Raw genomic sequence first — 16847 nt, 5'->3', positions numbered from 1 at the left:
AATCACAGCAAACAGATAGGAGAAGTGAACAGCATGAGGATAAATGCACTTTGTCAGCAGTATTAAAGAAAATGAAGTTGGTGACATTCATGCTTGCTATGTCCTAAATAGAAAAGTAGCACAAAACTGCCCCAGTGAGAGACCAGATCTTTGGACTCATCCTGGGTACCTCATTCATAATATGCTGCTTATTTATTTTTGGAGGAAAAGGAGGAAAAGCTTTCCTGCTAGGTAGACTCTGCTGTCCTGTGAGCCCCTGAATAAGAAGGCAGGTGTGACAAAAGCAAAAACATCACAAATGTCCAGACAAGAATTGCTGAAGGTGAGGAAGCAGCAGTAATTTATTATCACAAGCTTTTTTGCTTTATAATGATCAGAAATCAAAGGGCTCTGAAAACCAGCAAAGGAACAAAAATTACATTCTCCAACAAATTTTTCCTTCAAGGTCTATTGTCTTTTTTGTCTTCATAATGCAGGTCTTTACTATGTAAAAATCAGAGGAGCTTGGCAGCAATTTTGGTGCCTTTACACTGAGTCCCTGTGTGACTTTGAAGTATGCATCAAATGAACACACACACACATACAAGTCAATCCCCATCCATATGCTTGAGTGTATTTCTGTAGGTAAATGAATCTCTTATTATTTGAGTATCTGGTCACTTCAAACAGCTGTAGAGAGAGAAGGTCCAAGTGAGATGACCATTAAATGCCCATGTACATCATGGAACCTTTCTCAGACTGAGTGTTCATTCAAAATTTAGAAAATGTTGTTAATTATAAAACAAGATAACAAGCAATTAATAAATGCAAGATGTACTTTCTTAATTTATTTCAACAAGTGTTTAAGTTATTTATGATATGTTTTTTTTATAGCCTACTAGTAAATACTGTGTAATGAACTTAGCAAATGAAAACATCTCTATTAACACTGACCTTACTCTAGTATTCTGCTATTACAGCTTTGCTCAGCAGTCAGGAATGATATACTCCAGGGCAAATGAGAAAATGCACAAATTAGATTCTACTGTATAAGAATCAATTTATCATGCATGTGTCACAGCTTGATGATATAGCTATAAGATTAATAACCATAACATTAATTTATAATTTCCAGTTCCCAGTATAACAATAATTGTGTAGTCATCCCAGATTTTTCATTTTGATTTGCTGGTTCGATCACATCCATTTTTCAACCAGGGTCAGGCCCATATATTGTGTGTTATATATCATGAGATATCTTGAGGCAGAGGAATGAAATATTTTCTAAAATATTGACCTGTACTACTTTCCATTTAAATTTTATTTTAGAAATCTGCAAGCTAAACAAGTGAGCCCTACCATCTACTTTCCTGACTAAAAAACCAGTATAGCCCCTTATTTCTAAATTATGAAATACTTCAAAAAGCTCAGAATGATTGAAGGACTGCTGTGGAAAGCATTATAAGAATAAAATTATTTTGCAATTACATTACTTAATAGCTACAGGGAAGTACTAGTCTAGTGTTAATCCTTTGAAGTTCATTTAGAAGGAATGAACAGAGAAGACACAATGTCCAAGGAAAATGAAGATGTATATAGGCAGGAATGTGTAATGGAAGCATTAGTTTTTGAAGCACGCTGACACGAGGAGTGTGGTGCACTGAGTGCAGTGGTGCAGCTGTGCCATTGCTGCAGTCTCAGAGCTGCTGGTGAGAGAGGAGTGTGGTGCACTGAGTGCAGTGGTGCAGCTGTGCCATTGCTGGGGTGAGACTCTCTGCAGTCTCACAGCTGCTGGTGAGGACAGGACAGGACTGTGAAACCAGAACCTGCACACACTGAGACAAAGGGCAAAGCAAGAATGCTGAGAAACACTGAAATTGGAGTAGCAGCTGTGCCATTGCTGCAGTCTCAGAGCTGCTGGTGAGAACAGGACAGGACTGTGAAACCAGAACCTGCACACACTGAGACAAAGGGCAAAGCAAGAAAGCTGGGAAAGACTGGAAATTAGAGTGTGGATTGAGAGCTGAGTGTGTCCTGAAGCACAACTGCCTTTTTGCTGGGCTTCCCTGCCTCCTGCAGCAGGAGCTTGGTGTGCACCCACCTGTGTGGGCACTGCACACAGCTGCATGGTGCACACATTTCCTTAGCATGGGTGTGAGAAATCAGTGCTGAACCAAAGTCTGGTGAAAATGTCTTAATCAACAGAGAATTTCTGCTGCTGAACTTGGAGTTTAAAATAGTATTTTGAAAGGAGGAGTGTTAGAACTATTTCAGAGGAAACGGAAAGACAAAAGCAACATTGAAGCCACAAGAAAGACTCCATGATTTTTTTCTGTAATAACAGCTTCTGACAAAAGCCTTTTACAGAAATTAAGTGACAAAGATTTAACTCATAAAAATTTCAAGATTAAACTTTGCCTTCTCACAACAGTAATTAAACAATTTCCACAATGAAACTCAGAACCCATGAAAAAATGCTAGTGACAGACCTAAAAATGCTTGATACTTTTTATTGGAATATATATGTTGGTGCATTAATTATCTGTCCTCCATCAGTTCCTATTTTGATAAGAATTAGTTAAATTTCCCAACAGTTTTCTATTTTTACCTTAAATTGAAACTTTACTTTGGTTCCACTCTCTTCCTCCTTCTCTGCCTCTGTCCATTTAAAATTCCTTACCATGGCTACCACCACCATCTGTGGTGTTCAATAATTAAGTCTTTTATTTCAGATATTTTATATATTACAGCAGAAAAAAGCAATGAAGCACTCTTCAGGGTAACTACCAGGAGAGACTCTGCTGTCCATCATCACGTTTGCAGCATGCAAAAAAGACATATGCCAGTTATTTTTGTCTGGACATACAGTCTGTTCCTATGCCTGAGAAATGGAAATTACCTTTGGTGCAGCACCTGAGGCTCTGAAAGATATGAGTGTTTCCTTTACAAATCTACTTTTTGTGTGTAATGTATAATCAATTGTTCAGTTGCTGAAACATAGCATCCTTGTGGTCTGTAAGAATGCATGTTAAAACAGTCCTTGGAAGTCACTGGATTAGGAAATCAGTACCTCCAGTAGCAGGAAAGTGATCAACAATCCTCCTCCTCTGCTTGCATTTTCTGCAGTATTCATGCCCCATTTTTGAGAGCTTGTTGAGTCTAACCCCAGGCAGCAGCTCAGACTCTGACAGCTGCTCACTCCCTCTCTCCCTCCTCCTTGGTGGGATGGGGGAGAGAATGGGACAAGGGTAAGAGTGAGAATCCTTCTTCCCCCAGCTTCTCTTGCTCTGGAATGGCTCAGCTGGGGTCAGCTGTCCTGGCACCCTCAGCCCCTTTGCTGGTGGGCTGAGGAGCAGAAAACCCCTTGGCTCTGTGTCAGTGCTTCTCAGTGATACCTGAAATATCCCTGAATTACCAGGGCTGTTTCCAGCACCACATTAACTACTGTGAAGAAAATTAATGCTACCCTTGCCCAAACCAGTACCGAGCTGTTAAGAGACAAAATGGACTTTCATTCCACCTGGTATCTGATTTTCTTGATGTAATAAAATACCACCATTTTGTTCAGTTCATGTACTTGGCCTGGAGAATTTGGCAGTAAACAGGAGGCAAAGCTGTATAATTAGTAAGACAAAAATGCAGATATTAATACCCATTCAGAAATAGTTTGATTGTGTGGCTGATATTAAAAAAGTAACATGTTGGCTGCAGAGAACTCAGTAAAAATATAACTGTTGCCATCAAAAGGCTTTGAACAATTTTGCAAACAAACCAGCATGGGCTGCATTACCACTCCATTAAGCATTTTTCTTCTCCTGATTTTCCCTGACATTAATTAGAGCGCTGGATTTCAGAGGTGACAACCTTAAGAGCATTAAAACAATCAAGGTCATAGAAACTTTGTTCTTTTGAATCACACAATACAATAGATTGCTGTGGAGGCAAACTATATCCATTTAGAAATTTTGCCTAAACTTCTGTGTGCACTTTAATGGAGGCCCTGGTACATAATTGACTGTGATTGTACAATTCTTTTCCTGGCATTAATGAAAAAACAATCGGATCACACATCTTTCTCCCTGTCAGTGGGACCTGGCTGTGCCAAAATGTACATGTTAGTGCACTGAACAAGATGACTATTTTTTTGTATGTATAAAGGTGGATACATACCACTGGCTCTGTTCTTGGTTTGCTATTGATAATTGGTCTCAATTATTGATAATTGAGAAAAACATGAAGGGCCTGGGATATGGAGTGTGTGCAGAGGAGCACACAGGCTGGTAATCACAAGGCACTGCCTACCTCCTTCCTGGCACTTACTGTCTTTGGTCCCATAGCTGGCCAGAAAATAGGGGGATTAATAGGCATGGGATAATGCAGGGAAGAAAGACTGAGAGCTTGAGTCTGATCTGTTATGTCTTTGTCTGCAAGAACTATTCAGTGTCACTACAGAATCGTTCTTAAAGATGAAACAATCTCCAATATAGCAACAGGCTTTGAGGAGCTTTATATATGATGTCATGCCTAAAATAAGCCATTCATTTAACCCACACTAGAGGCATATTATAAAATTGCTTTTATTTCATTAAATGCAATACTTACCTGTAAGCCCAGCGGCTTCTGCTGATAAGAAGGCACTCCAGGATAGGAGGAAAAACAGACCTGTCTCCAACATAGGAAACTCACACAGCTTTGTGAATTTTGTCAAGTGCTAAAAGATTACTAAGGAAAAACAAAAACCCAACTGGTCTGTAAGCTAAAATTACTCCGAATCTGAGAAAGGATGAAAGAAAGAAAGCAAGCTCCCCCACCATACTCATCTACACATATGGAATTTGGGAAGAACAGCACAGCTTCTAACTTATCTCAAGGAGGAAAATCCAGAACAGATTTTAAAGTCAGATATTTTAAGTACTTTTGTGGAGTTTGAATTAATACCTAGTTGGTTGCATTTGATATCCTTTTTCCTAGAAAAAAAGGAAAAGGAAGTAATTTTGTCCAGTTTTATAAAAAACTGGCGTTTGTTTACTTTTGTGTGAATGCAAGAAAGATAAAAATCACTGATCTTTCTACAGTAGCATTTTATCTGAACTGCAAAACACAAGAAAAAATGCAGGGCAACAGAAAGACCGTTAATTTTCAGCTTAGTTAAACTGATGGGCTTGTTGGTCACACGGACACGTTGTCATGTTTCCCTTGTATTTTTGTATAACTGCTGCTAGCCTGGAGTTCATAAATTAGTTGCTGTTCTTAATGAATACATGTTTGAGTATTTGAGACTCAATATACTTCAAAACACTTTCCTTAAAATACAATTATTTGCAAATAGAATGATAAAGGCCAGAGTCCTGCCTAATGATAAATGTAAAAAAAGAAATTTGTAGATTCTGACAAATGACATTTCCTGTCAATTCATGATTTATATGTTTCCTTACAAACACTTTGAGCCTGGAGAGAAAAGCTGCAGGCTCAAACTAAAGATGGTCACTCTCAGATATTGCATATTTTTTCCAATAGATATAGATTTGCTCCCTGAAAACAAACCATAAAGGATATTAAAGCTGTGACAACAGCATAAGAGGATCCCATGGCAAATGATCCAGCAAAGATCCCCAGAAAATTTCCCACTGACTGGAAGAATGCAGCAGCATCAAAAGCATTAGGATTCTCCTTAGGACTGTAAATGGATATTGAGCTGAAAAGAAAACAAAGGGGTGGGGGAGAGGGAGAGAAAAAGGAACAACAAATTCAATCACATTGTAACAATTTTTGAATCAATAATTGCAAATGAAAAGTTTTAGGTACTCAAAATGTAAAACAAGACTTCTCTGGGCTAATAGCAGATGAGAGCAAAGCAGATGGAGACTGGGGAGAACCAATTTGTTCTCAAGGTATCACACTGGAAATAGTCTACTGCCAGTCAGCAACACTTTTATACTAGAAGTGCCATAAACAATATTGTTTCCAGGCCAACAAAACATTAAAAGGTTGTAGGTGGATAAGAAAACTGCAGGGAAGATAGATAACTTTGAATTATTTATTGGCCATATGTCCTCAGAGCAGTTACATATTCGCAAATATCCTTGATAAAAAGTGCAGCTTTATGGCTGAGGCTCAAATGGGTGACACAAATCACAGCAGGTACCACACATGCAGCAGCAATTTTGTCACAAACCACCGAGCATTTTCCTTCTTGGTGTAACCCTTCATAACCAGGGCTGGAGCTGTGGCAAGAGCTCTGCAATAGGAAACTTGTGGACAGAATGAATGTCGTGCCACAGAAAGAAACTGCTGCAGTTGTCCAAGGTCATCTCCTGTTTCCCAACCCTGAGTGCAACAACCACAAGTATTTTGGGATGGGAAAGGAATCCACCAAAGCAAAGGAGCTGTGCGCTAAATAATTGTTTGAGTGTCTCAGAGTTGTTATTTGCCAGCAGTCAGTTATTACCCAGAACAGCAGAAACTCCATGTATGCATGTTCTTTTTCTTGTTGAGATGTTATATTGAACAGATACAAAATAGCTCTAAGCCTCACAAACTAATTAAGAAACATTTTACATCTTTGTGTTCTGTTGCTTTGAGTACTGTTTTGAGTACTTTTATGATCCTTGTCAAAGAAAATGTGCTGAGCTTGGCTTTGGATTCCAGAATGCGCTTTGGATTGCTGGAAGATGATTGGTATTTTAAGAACTGAAATTTTAGAATTTTTAAAAAGTTGTGAATATTTAAAGCTTTTGGATATTAAGAATGTGATCCTTGCAGTCTGATGTTTTTAATTTGGAAATAAGGCTTAGGGTTGAAGTTCTGCATAAAGGATTTTCTAAACAGATGCATTGAAATAACATGAAGATGTGACAACAGTTCTCATGCTTTCAGTCTGCAGAAATGGCACAAAGATTCTCAAGGCATATGGTGGAGCATCACAAATATGAGGGGGGAGTGCTCATGTACTACAACAGAATTAACTAAGCACTAAAATCTGTGATCTCCAGTTATGCTGATTAGCACCACCAGCAAATCAGTGAGATGATTTCTAGTGGAAGGTGCTGTTGATAGAAGGACACAAAACACTGGCAGCAGAGGAACTGGTGATCAGCAACATGCTGCTATCTCAATTTTCTGTCCTTTTTCAGCTGTGGCTTTCTTAGACCAGGGGATGAGTTGTAATTCTTTGTTTCTCTTGTCTAGAAACTTGTAGGTGTGTCTTGAGAGCAAAGCAGCCCCTTGGTTCTTTGATGTTTGTCCCAGCCAAGTACAAAGACTGCAGCTGCTGCTCTGGTTTGCGTAGTGGATTATAAATCAGGAAATGATCTCTTGTGCCACTGGTGCTCTGGCCTGCATTGAGTGGTGAATTTAGAGAGGTCCTAAAATCAAGGAAAATGGTTCTGTTAGAATGATGGGCTCTGACCATGATAGGCTTGAAAAGTTGGCTTTATTAAGACTGGTTAAGGTTACAGTTTGCTCTCCAATCTACCAGCAGATTTCAGGCATGAAGAAAACTAGAAGAAAGCACCCTATTCTTAATGTAGTTATTTCAGGAACAAATATGAAGTGACTCACTCTCACTGAAAAGTTTTTCTATTCAGTGTGCCCCCCATGATACTTTAAAAGAACCATAACATAGCATATGCTTATTATACTACTGTGGTTTCTGGTCTAAATCTTTCCAGAACTCGTGTTTCCCTGCAGCTCAAAGAATATGTACTTCTAATTTTCATTTCACATTACTCTCTACTAGAGCTATATATCTACTTCTATTTTTCATTTCACATTATTCTGTACTAGAGCTATTTATTTTTCTGCATATGTTTCTTTTTAGCACTAACTTTTAATCCTTTCAAGCATCCAAAATGCACAGAAATTTACCTGAGATTTTCTGTATAAGATGTAATTTAACAGAACAGGATTTTATCCTGTTTATTCCACTACTTCCTGCCAAACCAATTATTTGACCTAAAAACACAATTGCAAAGTCTAATACTGGAGAGAACCATGATTAAAATGATAGTGCCTCTACTCTTCTTGCTTTTCCTTGGAGAGCAATTCAATAGGCCTGCTGCCATGACTTGCCCTCTCTGCTATCTGCTCTCTGTGCTCTCTGTACAAAGGGGATGATTTCAGTTCATTAATAAGCAGTGTGGGTTTGATACTAAATTTCAAACTGTTTTTAGGTTTTAGAGGCTTTATAAACGCTGAACGAATTTAAGGGAAAAAAAAAGGGTTTATTTCTGTAAATTTGTATCAGAGGTGGATTAAGGGAGTCCTCAAAGTAAATGCAGCAGAAAAGTGTTTCAGAGACTGAGAAATGAGCAGATTAATGGCAAAGGCCTGCTTTATCTGCCAGCCTGAATGAGAAAGAGTGCAGGGATAGGAATGAGAGATTTTTGTTGGCTCCTCACTGAATACTCAATATATGTGTCTCACAGACACCTGGCCCAGTCCTTACTGTCTGTCTTGTATGAGTTTGGTAGCCTCTGCCTCTCCTTCTGGTTGGAGTCAGGCATAACACTTCACCTCCTGGCTGGGTTCCTAAGGATTAGCCAGCACTTTCTGTATTAGACAGCTATTTAACAGATCTCTTTATTTCAAGTTTTTCTGTGTTTCCTTGAGCCAACAACATTGGACAGGCTCAAGTGCTTTCACAGCTTTCAAAAAAGGAAGCACAGGCAATATTTATTTATGCAATATATGGCAAGTTGGGGTGGTAGTTTTTCTTGCAGCAGATAGAAGGATTAACAGTTTGTGTCAGCTGTATCACGCTAAGCATTCCACTTCCCTCCTCTTATCTACTCAGATCACTTTAGGATGAAAGCTCAGCATGACAAACACTTTCATTTTAAACACTTTATAGGGATCTAATACTAAAGGTCTGCATTAGAGAAGGGCTTTGCAATAGAAAGCATCCAGTCACATTTCCAGTTATATCTATATAATTGATTACTTTTTACATCTTCAGTTATTCATAAGATCTCTTTCTTCCTGTTAGTTTTCCCAGCCTGAGAGTACAGCACAATGTATTTTCCTTCGAAAGAAAGAAATAAAACAGAAAACACTTAGCATTGCAGCAAAGATTTCCCATAATTCATGCAATTTTTTTTTCAGGAAAAATCTGTTGTTGAGGTTAAATCTTGTATCCTACTTTTGTTTCTGTCCAAACCTGATGTGCAAAGGGCTAATGTGGCAGCATCAAATAAATAGATGCTAATCAGCCTTAACTAGCAGAACAGCATAAAGATTCTTTGTTTTTATATAAGCCAAAGTGAAGCAACACCTGTATCAGATGAATTTTAGAAAAATGCATTATGCTGAAGAAAATACACTCAAGAATCAGAAGCAAAGTGTGTGCAAACAGCAGAATATTTCTAATAGAATTATGTGGAGTCAGTTATTAGAAATAACCAGCAAACAGACTGGTTTATTCCTGTCTTTGTCCTGTCTGTTTGACCAACATGAAAATAAACAGCTCTGGAGAGGAACATTTCTTTCCACTCGTAAGCCACAGGGCTTCCTTTAGCCAAGTGCCCTTCTTCCTCCTTGCCCTTCATCACGTGCCATGTAGTACTGCACAGAAGAGAATCGGGAACAGTGTGAGAAAAGAAAAAATACCTGAAAATACAGGAAGGTCAGATGTTCCCTAAAATACCTTCATTGAATAAACTGGGATCTCCCTCAGGTGATAAATAATTATAGAACTACATGGTGATTTCATCAGCTGCTAATTAAGAAAAATAAAACAGGCCAGAAAAAAAAAGTATTCTAGAGTTCAAGGTTGTTTTTAAGAAGGAAAGAAGGTTATTTTTCCTGAAATTATAATTATGTGGAAAAAGGTAGGTCACTACAGCATGTTAGAAAACTTGGATATTTCAGAGAAGTGGATGGAATCAAACAGTTTCTGTTCCCACACAACTTTTTGGCTATATAGTTTTCCTAAATGTGTTGGAAGGAAGCCAAAACATGAGAGCTGTAATTTACCCCCAATATGTGTTTGAACTAGAAGCCAGATGTGAAAGTCCATGCATGGCACCAGACACCCAGACCTTCTCTTGGCAAGCTGGCTTAGGCTTCTTCACAAAAGATCTCCTCCCACAGGAGGAACAAGCAGAGGAACTATAAAGGTAAAAACAACTGGGGAGGTTTGGGATGTGACCGTGCCAAGCCAGTAAAAGCAATATGAAGCAGGGAAGGTTTGCAGGTGGTTAAGGCAAAGCAAAGACACACCAGAGCAGGAAGGCTTAAGGACTAGCAGAGGCAGCCAATTTCAACAGTTTTGAAACAAATATGCAGAGATCTTCTAGATAAAAATTTCAAACAGCAAACAAATGCATTTTTTAGATGTGTTAAAACAGTGATCAGTACATTGAAAGAACACAGAGGAGTCTTTTGTACCTCTCTCTGTATAAACAAATCTGTCTCTGTGGAATTTACTCCTGACAATATTGGCAAATTTTTAGATATTTAAGGTTCCTGAAGAAGAGATTTTGCAGAAATATAGATATTAAGCTTTCTGTTTATAGAGACCTTTATATAACAGCTAAAACAGAAAAGGAAGGGAAAAAAAAGAGGGACTGGTAGTTGGATTACTGCCCAAGTGGCCAGCGTTTGAACCTTCATTATGGATGCCCAAAATTTTATTCTCCTTGGCAATACAGCAGATCATGCCTTTTATTCCACTTATAGCCTGGCTTCATCACTGCTAGTATTAGTACTCCTATTATTGCTTTTAATTCTAGAAAAAGGTCTAGCAGTTGTTTATAGAAACTATTTTCTATCTGGGCTTACATTCTGTTTCTTTTTCTCTGTGTCATGGCTTATTTTCTTCCTCTATTTTCTGACCTTACTTTGCTCCTTTGTAGGCTTTTCCAGAATTTCTAAAATACTAGAGGACATTTTATCTTGATTACTTTAAACCAAGCTAACACTTAACTGTTGTTGTACATGAGCTTTTATTGCTTTTACACTGGTAACTATTTTCAGTTCTCTTCTGTGTCCAAGCCTGAGCTGACACACAGCAGCAGCAGTTTTTCAGAGAAAACAACAAATAGTTTGTTCTGTTCCAGGTAGACTTTCCCTAATGGAGATCTTAGTTGTCATCTAGCCCCAAACATCAGGGACTGCAGAAAATCTGTCATCCTCTCTCCTTTTCTGTCTTCAAACCCATTATCCTTAGAAAGTCTCCTCTACCTCCTATGGGAACCTTGGAAGTCATCTATCCTGGTGATCCCATTCTTGCCCTCAAATTCCACCACCTGGGCCACAAAAGGACCTGGTATCTCACCCATCTGGATGGGGTTGAACTCAGCTTCCCTGGTGCCCAGGGACAACTGTGCCAGTCCCTGCTGCCAGAGGTGATGGACACCCTGCATCCTTCTGAGCCTGCTCAGAGCTTGCTCCCTGCAGGGCTGCAATCACTTTGACTGTAGAAAGGAGATGTGAGATGATAGTTGTGACAAGGATTTAGGACCTAATGGGCCTGCAGGCAGAGCAATTTCAAGTCTAACATCATCTCTGATCTGGTGTGGAGCTTCTCTGCCCAGTGCACCTGAGAAATGATGTGCGCTGTCATCTGTACAAGTATCTTAGCTTCTCATTACTTTGTTCTAACCTGGTTTTATCTTTGACAGAAAGAAATTCTGATGAGCAGCAACATGGGCTTAAAATCTGCGTAGAAGAAAATTAAGGCTTTAACAGTAAAATTTGTTCACATATCTCTGAGGCTTGGCGTAGGAATATTTCATTCTCAAATGATTGCTACTGCTTCTAAATGCCTAATTTTCATAAATCTATTTGGAAATATCACAGTCACAGTGACAACTCTTTCCTGTCCCATATCTTTGAGAGGAATGAAGCACATCAGCAGAAAACAGATGGCTGATAGTGGGCTGTCTGTGACAGCATGTGCTGCATTCTGCATTATCTCTCTGACTGTTCTTACTTATGAGCTGATCATATCCAAAGGCACATAATTTACACATTTCTGTGCCTGCAAATATGATCCTTTCTCATTTGGCTATCAGAACTGTAATCCAACTCACTGCTTAATTTCCATTCTTTTTAAACCTTGAATGAAAAGGAAAGGCTTGTGTCTGTCCAGAGCAGCTCAGTCTACCCTCCCAGTCAGGGAGCTTTCAGTGGCTTCAGCAACTGGGAAGATGCACATAGTGCTAAGAAAGTAGAAACAAAGAACCAGACACCAAGGAAGAGATAAATATATTTATTGTACTAATGCAAACAGCTGGACTTCCCTCTGCCTGGCATCTCTCTGTAATCACTTATGTTTATGCAAAATAGAACAAGGGAAAACAGTACTGTAAAAAATATGTTTTACTGTACAACGAAAACATGACTGTAAATGTCACAACCCATCAACCCTCTGAGTTAACAAGAAATAATGAACAAATTAAAATTCTTCAGTCAATATCTGGAAGGAAAAATGAAAAAGTTCTCTATATTATTTGAACCAAATCTGCTGCATGATGCTAATTGTGCCATAAGGGGAGTTAGATGTGCTGTATATGTTAAGACTCTTGCTAATGTTGGTTCATGAGCCTGAGCAATCTTTTTCCTCCCTACCCCTGACACCTGAATTGGGAGCTATTGTCCACTCCCAGCTCTTGCACTACTAGATTGACATTCTTCTTCATTATCCACGTTTGTGTTATCTTTCAATTTTTTACTTGTGAGCCACTCATCTCCAAAGTTACTTAAAGAGCTGAAAAATATTTATCAGAAAGATTTACACAACCTTCCCCTTATGTGACAGTTCTTCCCATTAGTGCACGGTGATGAGACCCTGGAATAAGGATTTTCTGTGAAAATGATGTATCTCTCTTGAAATCCAAAACCAGAATTAATGTGCAATTGCAAGTGTTTGAGCATAAGCAAGAGTTTAATGTGCTCCTGGGGGCCTAATTCAATCCACACCTCCGTGGCAGAATGTGATACTATGGGACTTCATTTACTCAACAAGCAGTGTGCAAAGAATAAAACAGCAGAGCATGTTCACAAGACACTGACTGATGTGTCCATAAGGGGTAGGAAAGGTGATGACTGGAAGAATGGGTAGTCTTAATTAACCCCCCATTTCCTACTAAAATTTTTGGGATGACTCAAGGATGAGGTAACAAAGCCTTCCAACTACCCCAGTCTTTCACAGTGACTTCGTTCCTGCAAACAAATTTTCCATTTTTCTATGTCAGTTGAACCCCACCTGCCTGTTGACAAAATGATGTGGGATGATGGTTCCTGCATGGAGCAGAGTGTTAGAACTCTGCAGCAGATTACCAGGAAATCACTGTGATTTACTGTCATCCTGCTCCAGAGGAGAAACTGCCTCAAATTACCCTTACAGTGATGAGTATCTGAAGTAACTCCACTGATTCAGTGCAGTTGGTATGGATGTGCACTGGTCTTACAAAAAAAGCAGACATGACCCAAACTCTTTAAGGAAGGTTTTAAGCAGCTTGGTTAGTCATGAAAAATCCTTTGTTCTCATGGACAACTAGCAGAGATTGAGTGGAAAGAATTTCCACTAAAAAATCTTTATTAAATAGTAATTTTCTTATAATCACACAGCCCATGATTTTGTTCAGGAGCAGCTGAAGACTGAAACAACAGAAAAGGATGTATAGTTTATGCCAGACAGTGTTCCCTTCATTTAGGCTTTGACTCATCCTCATAACACTGCAGGAGAACCCACTAGACCTGTGAGCACTGTGAGATACCCAGGGATGAATAGCAGCATTTCCTTTGTAGTAACAGCTGCTTCTTATCCTTTACAAATGCATAGTCCTACTCACCTCACCCTCCTCCAGGCTTTAAACCAACTTGTTCCTGAGATTTAGCTGGTTAAACAGTACTACAATACACTGTAACCTTCTCTGAAATCCCCTTGAATGAATGTGGACAGAGGAGTGAGGGGTAAGAGCACATTGCTTAGCTGATCAATGGAAGAACATATACAGCAGGCTCTTGTTTAATGTTCAAATGTCTTTTTTCTTCTGTGACCTCTCCTTATGAAAATCTGATGTGTTCAAGGGTGGTGCACCCCGTGTCTTTTCAGAGAGAACATTCCAGATTCCTGTCTGTGCCCAGCTCAATACTGCCAGAGGCAGGGAGAGGCTCTGAGTGCCCAGTCCCGCTCACCTCGAGGAAAGCAGGCTGTGCTCTACTGCTCCTCTCCCCTTGTCAGTGGCACAGGGAAGGACCCCATTCTCACCACTGCTCTGCCAGGCCTCAGCTGTCCCACGTCACTGCTTGAAGTGTAACAGGGCTGTAAAGCTTTCCTAGGAGTGTTGAAGAGGAGGGACAGAACTGGGAGCATGCTGCTGGGAATATGCCACAAAGAATTCAAAGGTTAAGTGAGAAAGCAGGAGAAAGAAAACTATCTTTGTGATTTCTGCCAGATGTCAGTTTTATATTCTACCAGATCTCATTATAAAAATATAATGTACTAATTACATGCTTTCATAGATTTTTCTCAGGCATGAGGTGTAATTTTGTTTTTTCTTTTGTTTTTCCTGTTACCTCCCTGAAATAAGCGGTCTGTGACCCAGAAGTAATCTAATGAAGTCAGACTATATAATAATCTATGTTTGCAACAAACCTAGAGCTTAGTAAGTATAGGTACTCTTTGTCTTTTAAGAGATTTTTGTGCTACTGTTTGTGTTTAAATTATTACATCCTAGACACAGCTAAGTGTGCTGCTAGAGGATGCAGGTAGTCCCTGGAGCAGCTGGACAATCCACTGCCAGTACTATAGGGATTTTGGCCATAGGATTTGGCTGTGCCAAATTTCTTCAGTTTGGCTGTGCCAAATTTCTGGCCTATCAACAGCCTTGGGCTTTTTCACTTGCAGAATTTTTTCTGTCAGAGATTAAGAAAGAAGCTCCTGGTCTCCTGCCTTCACTGAACTTCAGCCTCTTTAGGAACTTCTGAACAGAGCAGGACACCGGGCAGCCTGATGCTGAATGTAATTGATAAAGATAAGGTACACAGCATCCCACAAAAATTATAGTGGAAGGAGAAGGAAAGTATGTTTAAAGTTTTTTCTATTTCAGTGTTCTCCCTCACTCTGCATAAGACTCTCTAATGTGTAACAAATAGGAAGAAGTGTGGTCTTTGGTATGTGGTATATCATCCTTGTATAGCCAGTGCATGCAAAACAGATTCTTTCATAGTCAGAAGGGGGTTAAATGAGAAAAATCTACAGTTCATGTAGCTTTTTAATATCTGGAGTACAATTTGTCTATCACCTACCCAGATTCTTAGAGCGATTAAACAAAAATAATTAATTCTCCAAGAAATATTGTCAATAGATGCAAACAAAATGGCCCACGTGATTTCTAATGTGCCCAGACCATACATTAGATGTCCCCACCCCAGTCCTGACTTGGAACAACCTAAACTTGAGGTTGTGCCTAACATCCCTCTTTAGCCCCATTTTCCTCAGGAAAACAGTTCCCTTCTCTCAGGTGACAGTGCAAGGGATGTGAAGGGCAGGACAGCTCACCTGGAACTGTTCTGTGCCAGCACTGCAAGCTGCCTGTGGAGTTTTCCTTTGCATTCATCATTAGCACTCCTCAAGGATGGCTCACATAATCTTTCTCCCAGTGGAGACACACCCTGTGCTCTCAGTTGTCACTTTCTGTGTTGCAGTTAGAACGCAGCTGCTGTGGGAATGGGATTTTCAGAGCTCCATAGCCCTATCGATTTTTCCATGTGCCCACCAAACAGCTGATAGTTTTTGCCTCTTGCTAATCTGGATTTGAGATGAGCCAGTAATCTAAAGAAGAAAATCTTTTTAATCTCCTGAGCTGTTCAATCCCACCTACATTTCATTATTGAAAATATTTTCTATATTTTTTCTTTTAAAAAATGGAATAGCTAGGGAAAAATGACTCAGGCATTGTCTGAATGAAATGCTATCCTCCGTGATAACAAAGCTCCTCTCACAAATATTAGTTCCACTTCTATTGCTTTATAATAAATGGCTGCAGCTGTTGCCATGGCAATTTTAATTTTAAAAAATGTATCCAACTGAAGACAAGAAATGCAGCTGATGTTATGAGAAAGTCTAAAATAAATCCAGATGTGAATTGTATGATCTAGTGTTGGCAGTAATAACATCAGAAACAAAACATGTTGCATGTTTTGTTTTCTTGATATACTGGAGCTGGGGATGGGGATTTAGGGATATTCTGAATTGTAAGTCTCTATTCCTGATTCAAATATAGCAAATAAACAGAATGAAATTTCACCTTAGGGAAAGGCACTTCACTTGCTAGGAAAGCTGGTCAGCCTTGAATAGAGAGTGGCAGTAATATTCCTGTAGGAGAAAGGTGGGCCTCCAGCTCTCCTCTACCTTTCTGCTAATATGCTAACATTTCATTTTTACAGTTTATAAAAAGATAAATCCCAGCCATGGTAGAAATCTTAGAATTGCAATATTACCTATTGTTTACTACCTTATCACTCTATAGCCTGAAGTTCTTTAACCTGTTAGACCTTTAATGTTAGAACATTAAAATAAAATTACTGGACAGTGCTCTCCAAAGAAAGCATAATCCAGCAAGTCCCAATACACGTAGTAACAGTCATCCAGTAGAAAAACCCACTGTGCTGGGAAGGTAAATAGTCCATGCAAGTCTCTTTTGGGAAAAAATATTTAAAGGTAGAATTTCTGAGAAGAGCAGTAGCCCACGAGCAGAGAGGTGTTGAGGGCAGCCTGTGCAGCGTGACAGGGACCCGGGCAGGGCGGCAGATGGGCTGAGAGGTGGCTTTGAATCCGTCTTGTACCTTTTCTCCTTGCCTTGGAATGGCAAAGGCTGCTCTGCCTGGAGCGCTTCGAAACTGTAGCTGGCTCTCCACAG

The 16847-nt window shown here is 39.4% G+C and overlaps 1 protein-coding gene across 6 annotated transcripts in view; it reads right to left on the bottom strand.

The window, feature by feature from the left end:
• The window catches only part of SLC9A9 (solute carrier family 9 member A9), a 178908-nt gene that overhangs the window by 102295 nt on the left and 59766 nt on the right, over positions 1-16847 (bottom strand). For all 6 annotated transcript variants that reach the window (XM_039722233.1, XM_039722236.1, XM_039722234.1 and 3 more), the window contains 2 exons: positions 5536-5674; positions 4582-4687 (listed from right to left, as the gene is read on the bottom strand). In XM_039722233.1, coding sequence (XP_039578167.1) covers positions 4582-4687; positions 5536-5674 — 245 coding nt within the window. The remainder of the gene's footprint in view (positions 1-4581; positions 4688-5535; positions 5675-16847) is intronic.

The sequence above is a fragment of the Passer montanus genome, unplaced genomic scaffold, assembly GCF_014805655.1.
Source record: "Passer montanus isolate IOZ18808 unplaced genomic scaffold, ASM1480565v1 scaffold48, whole genome shotgun sequence".
Classification (NCBI taxonomy): Eukaryota; Metazoa; Chordata; class Aves; order Passeriformes; family Passeridae; genus Passer; species Passer montanus.
Note: the sequence above shows the minus strand (reverse complement) of the source record. Positions and strands in the feature narration are given on the sequence as shown.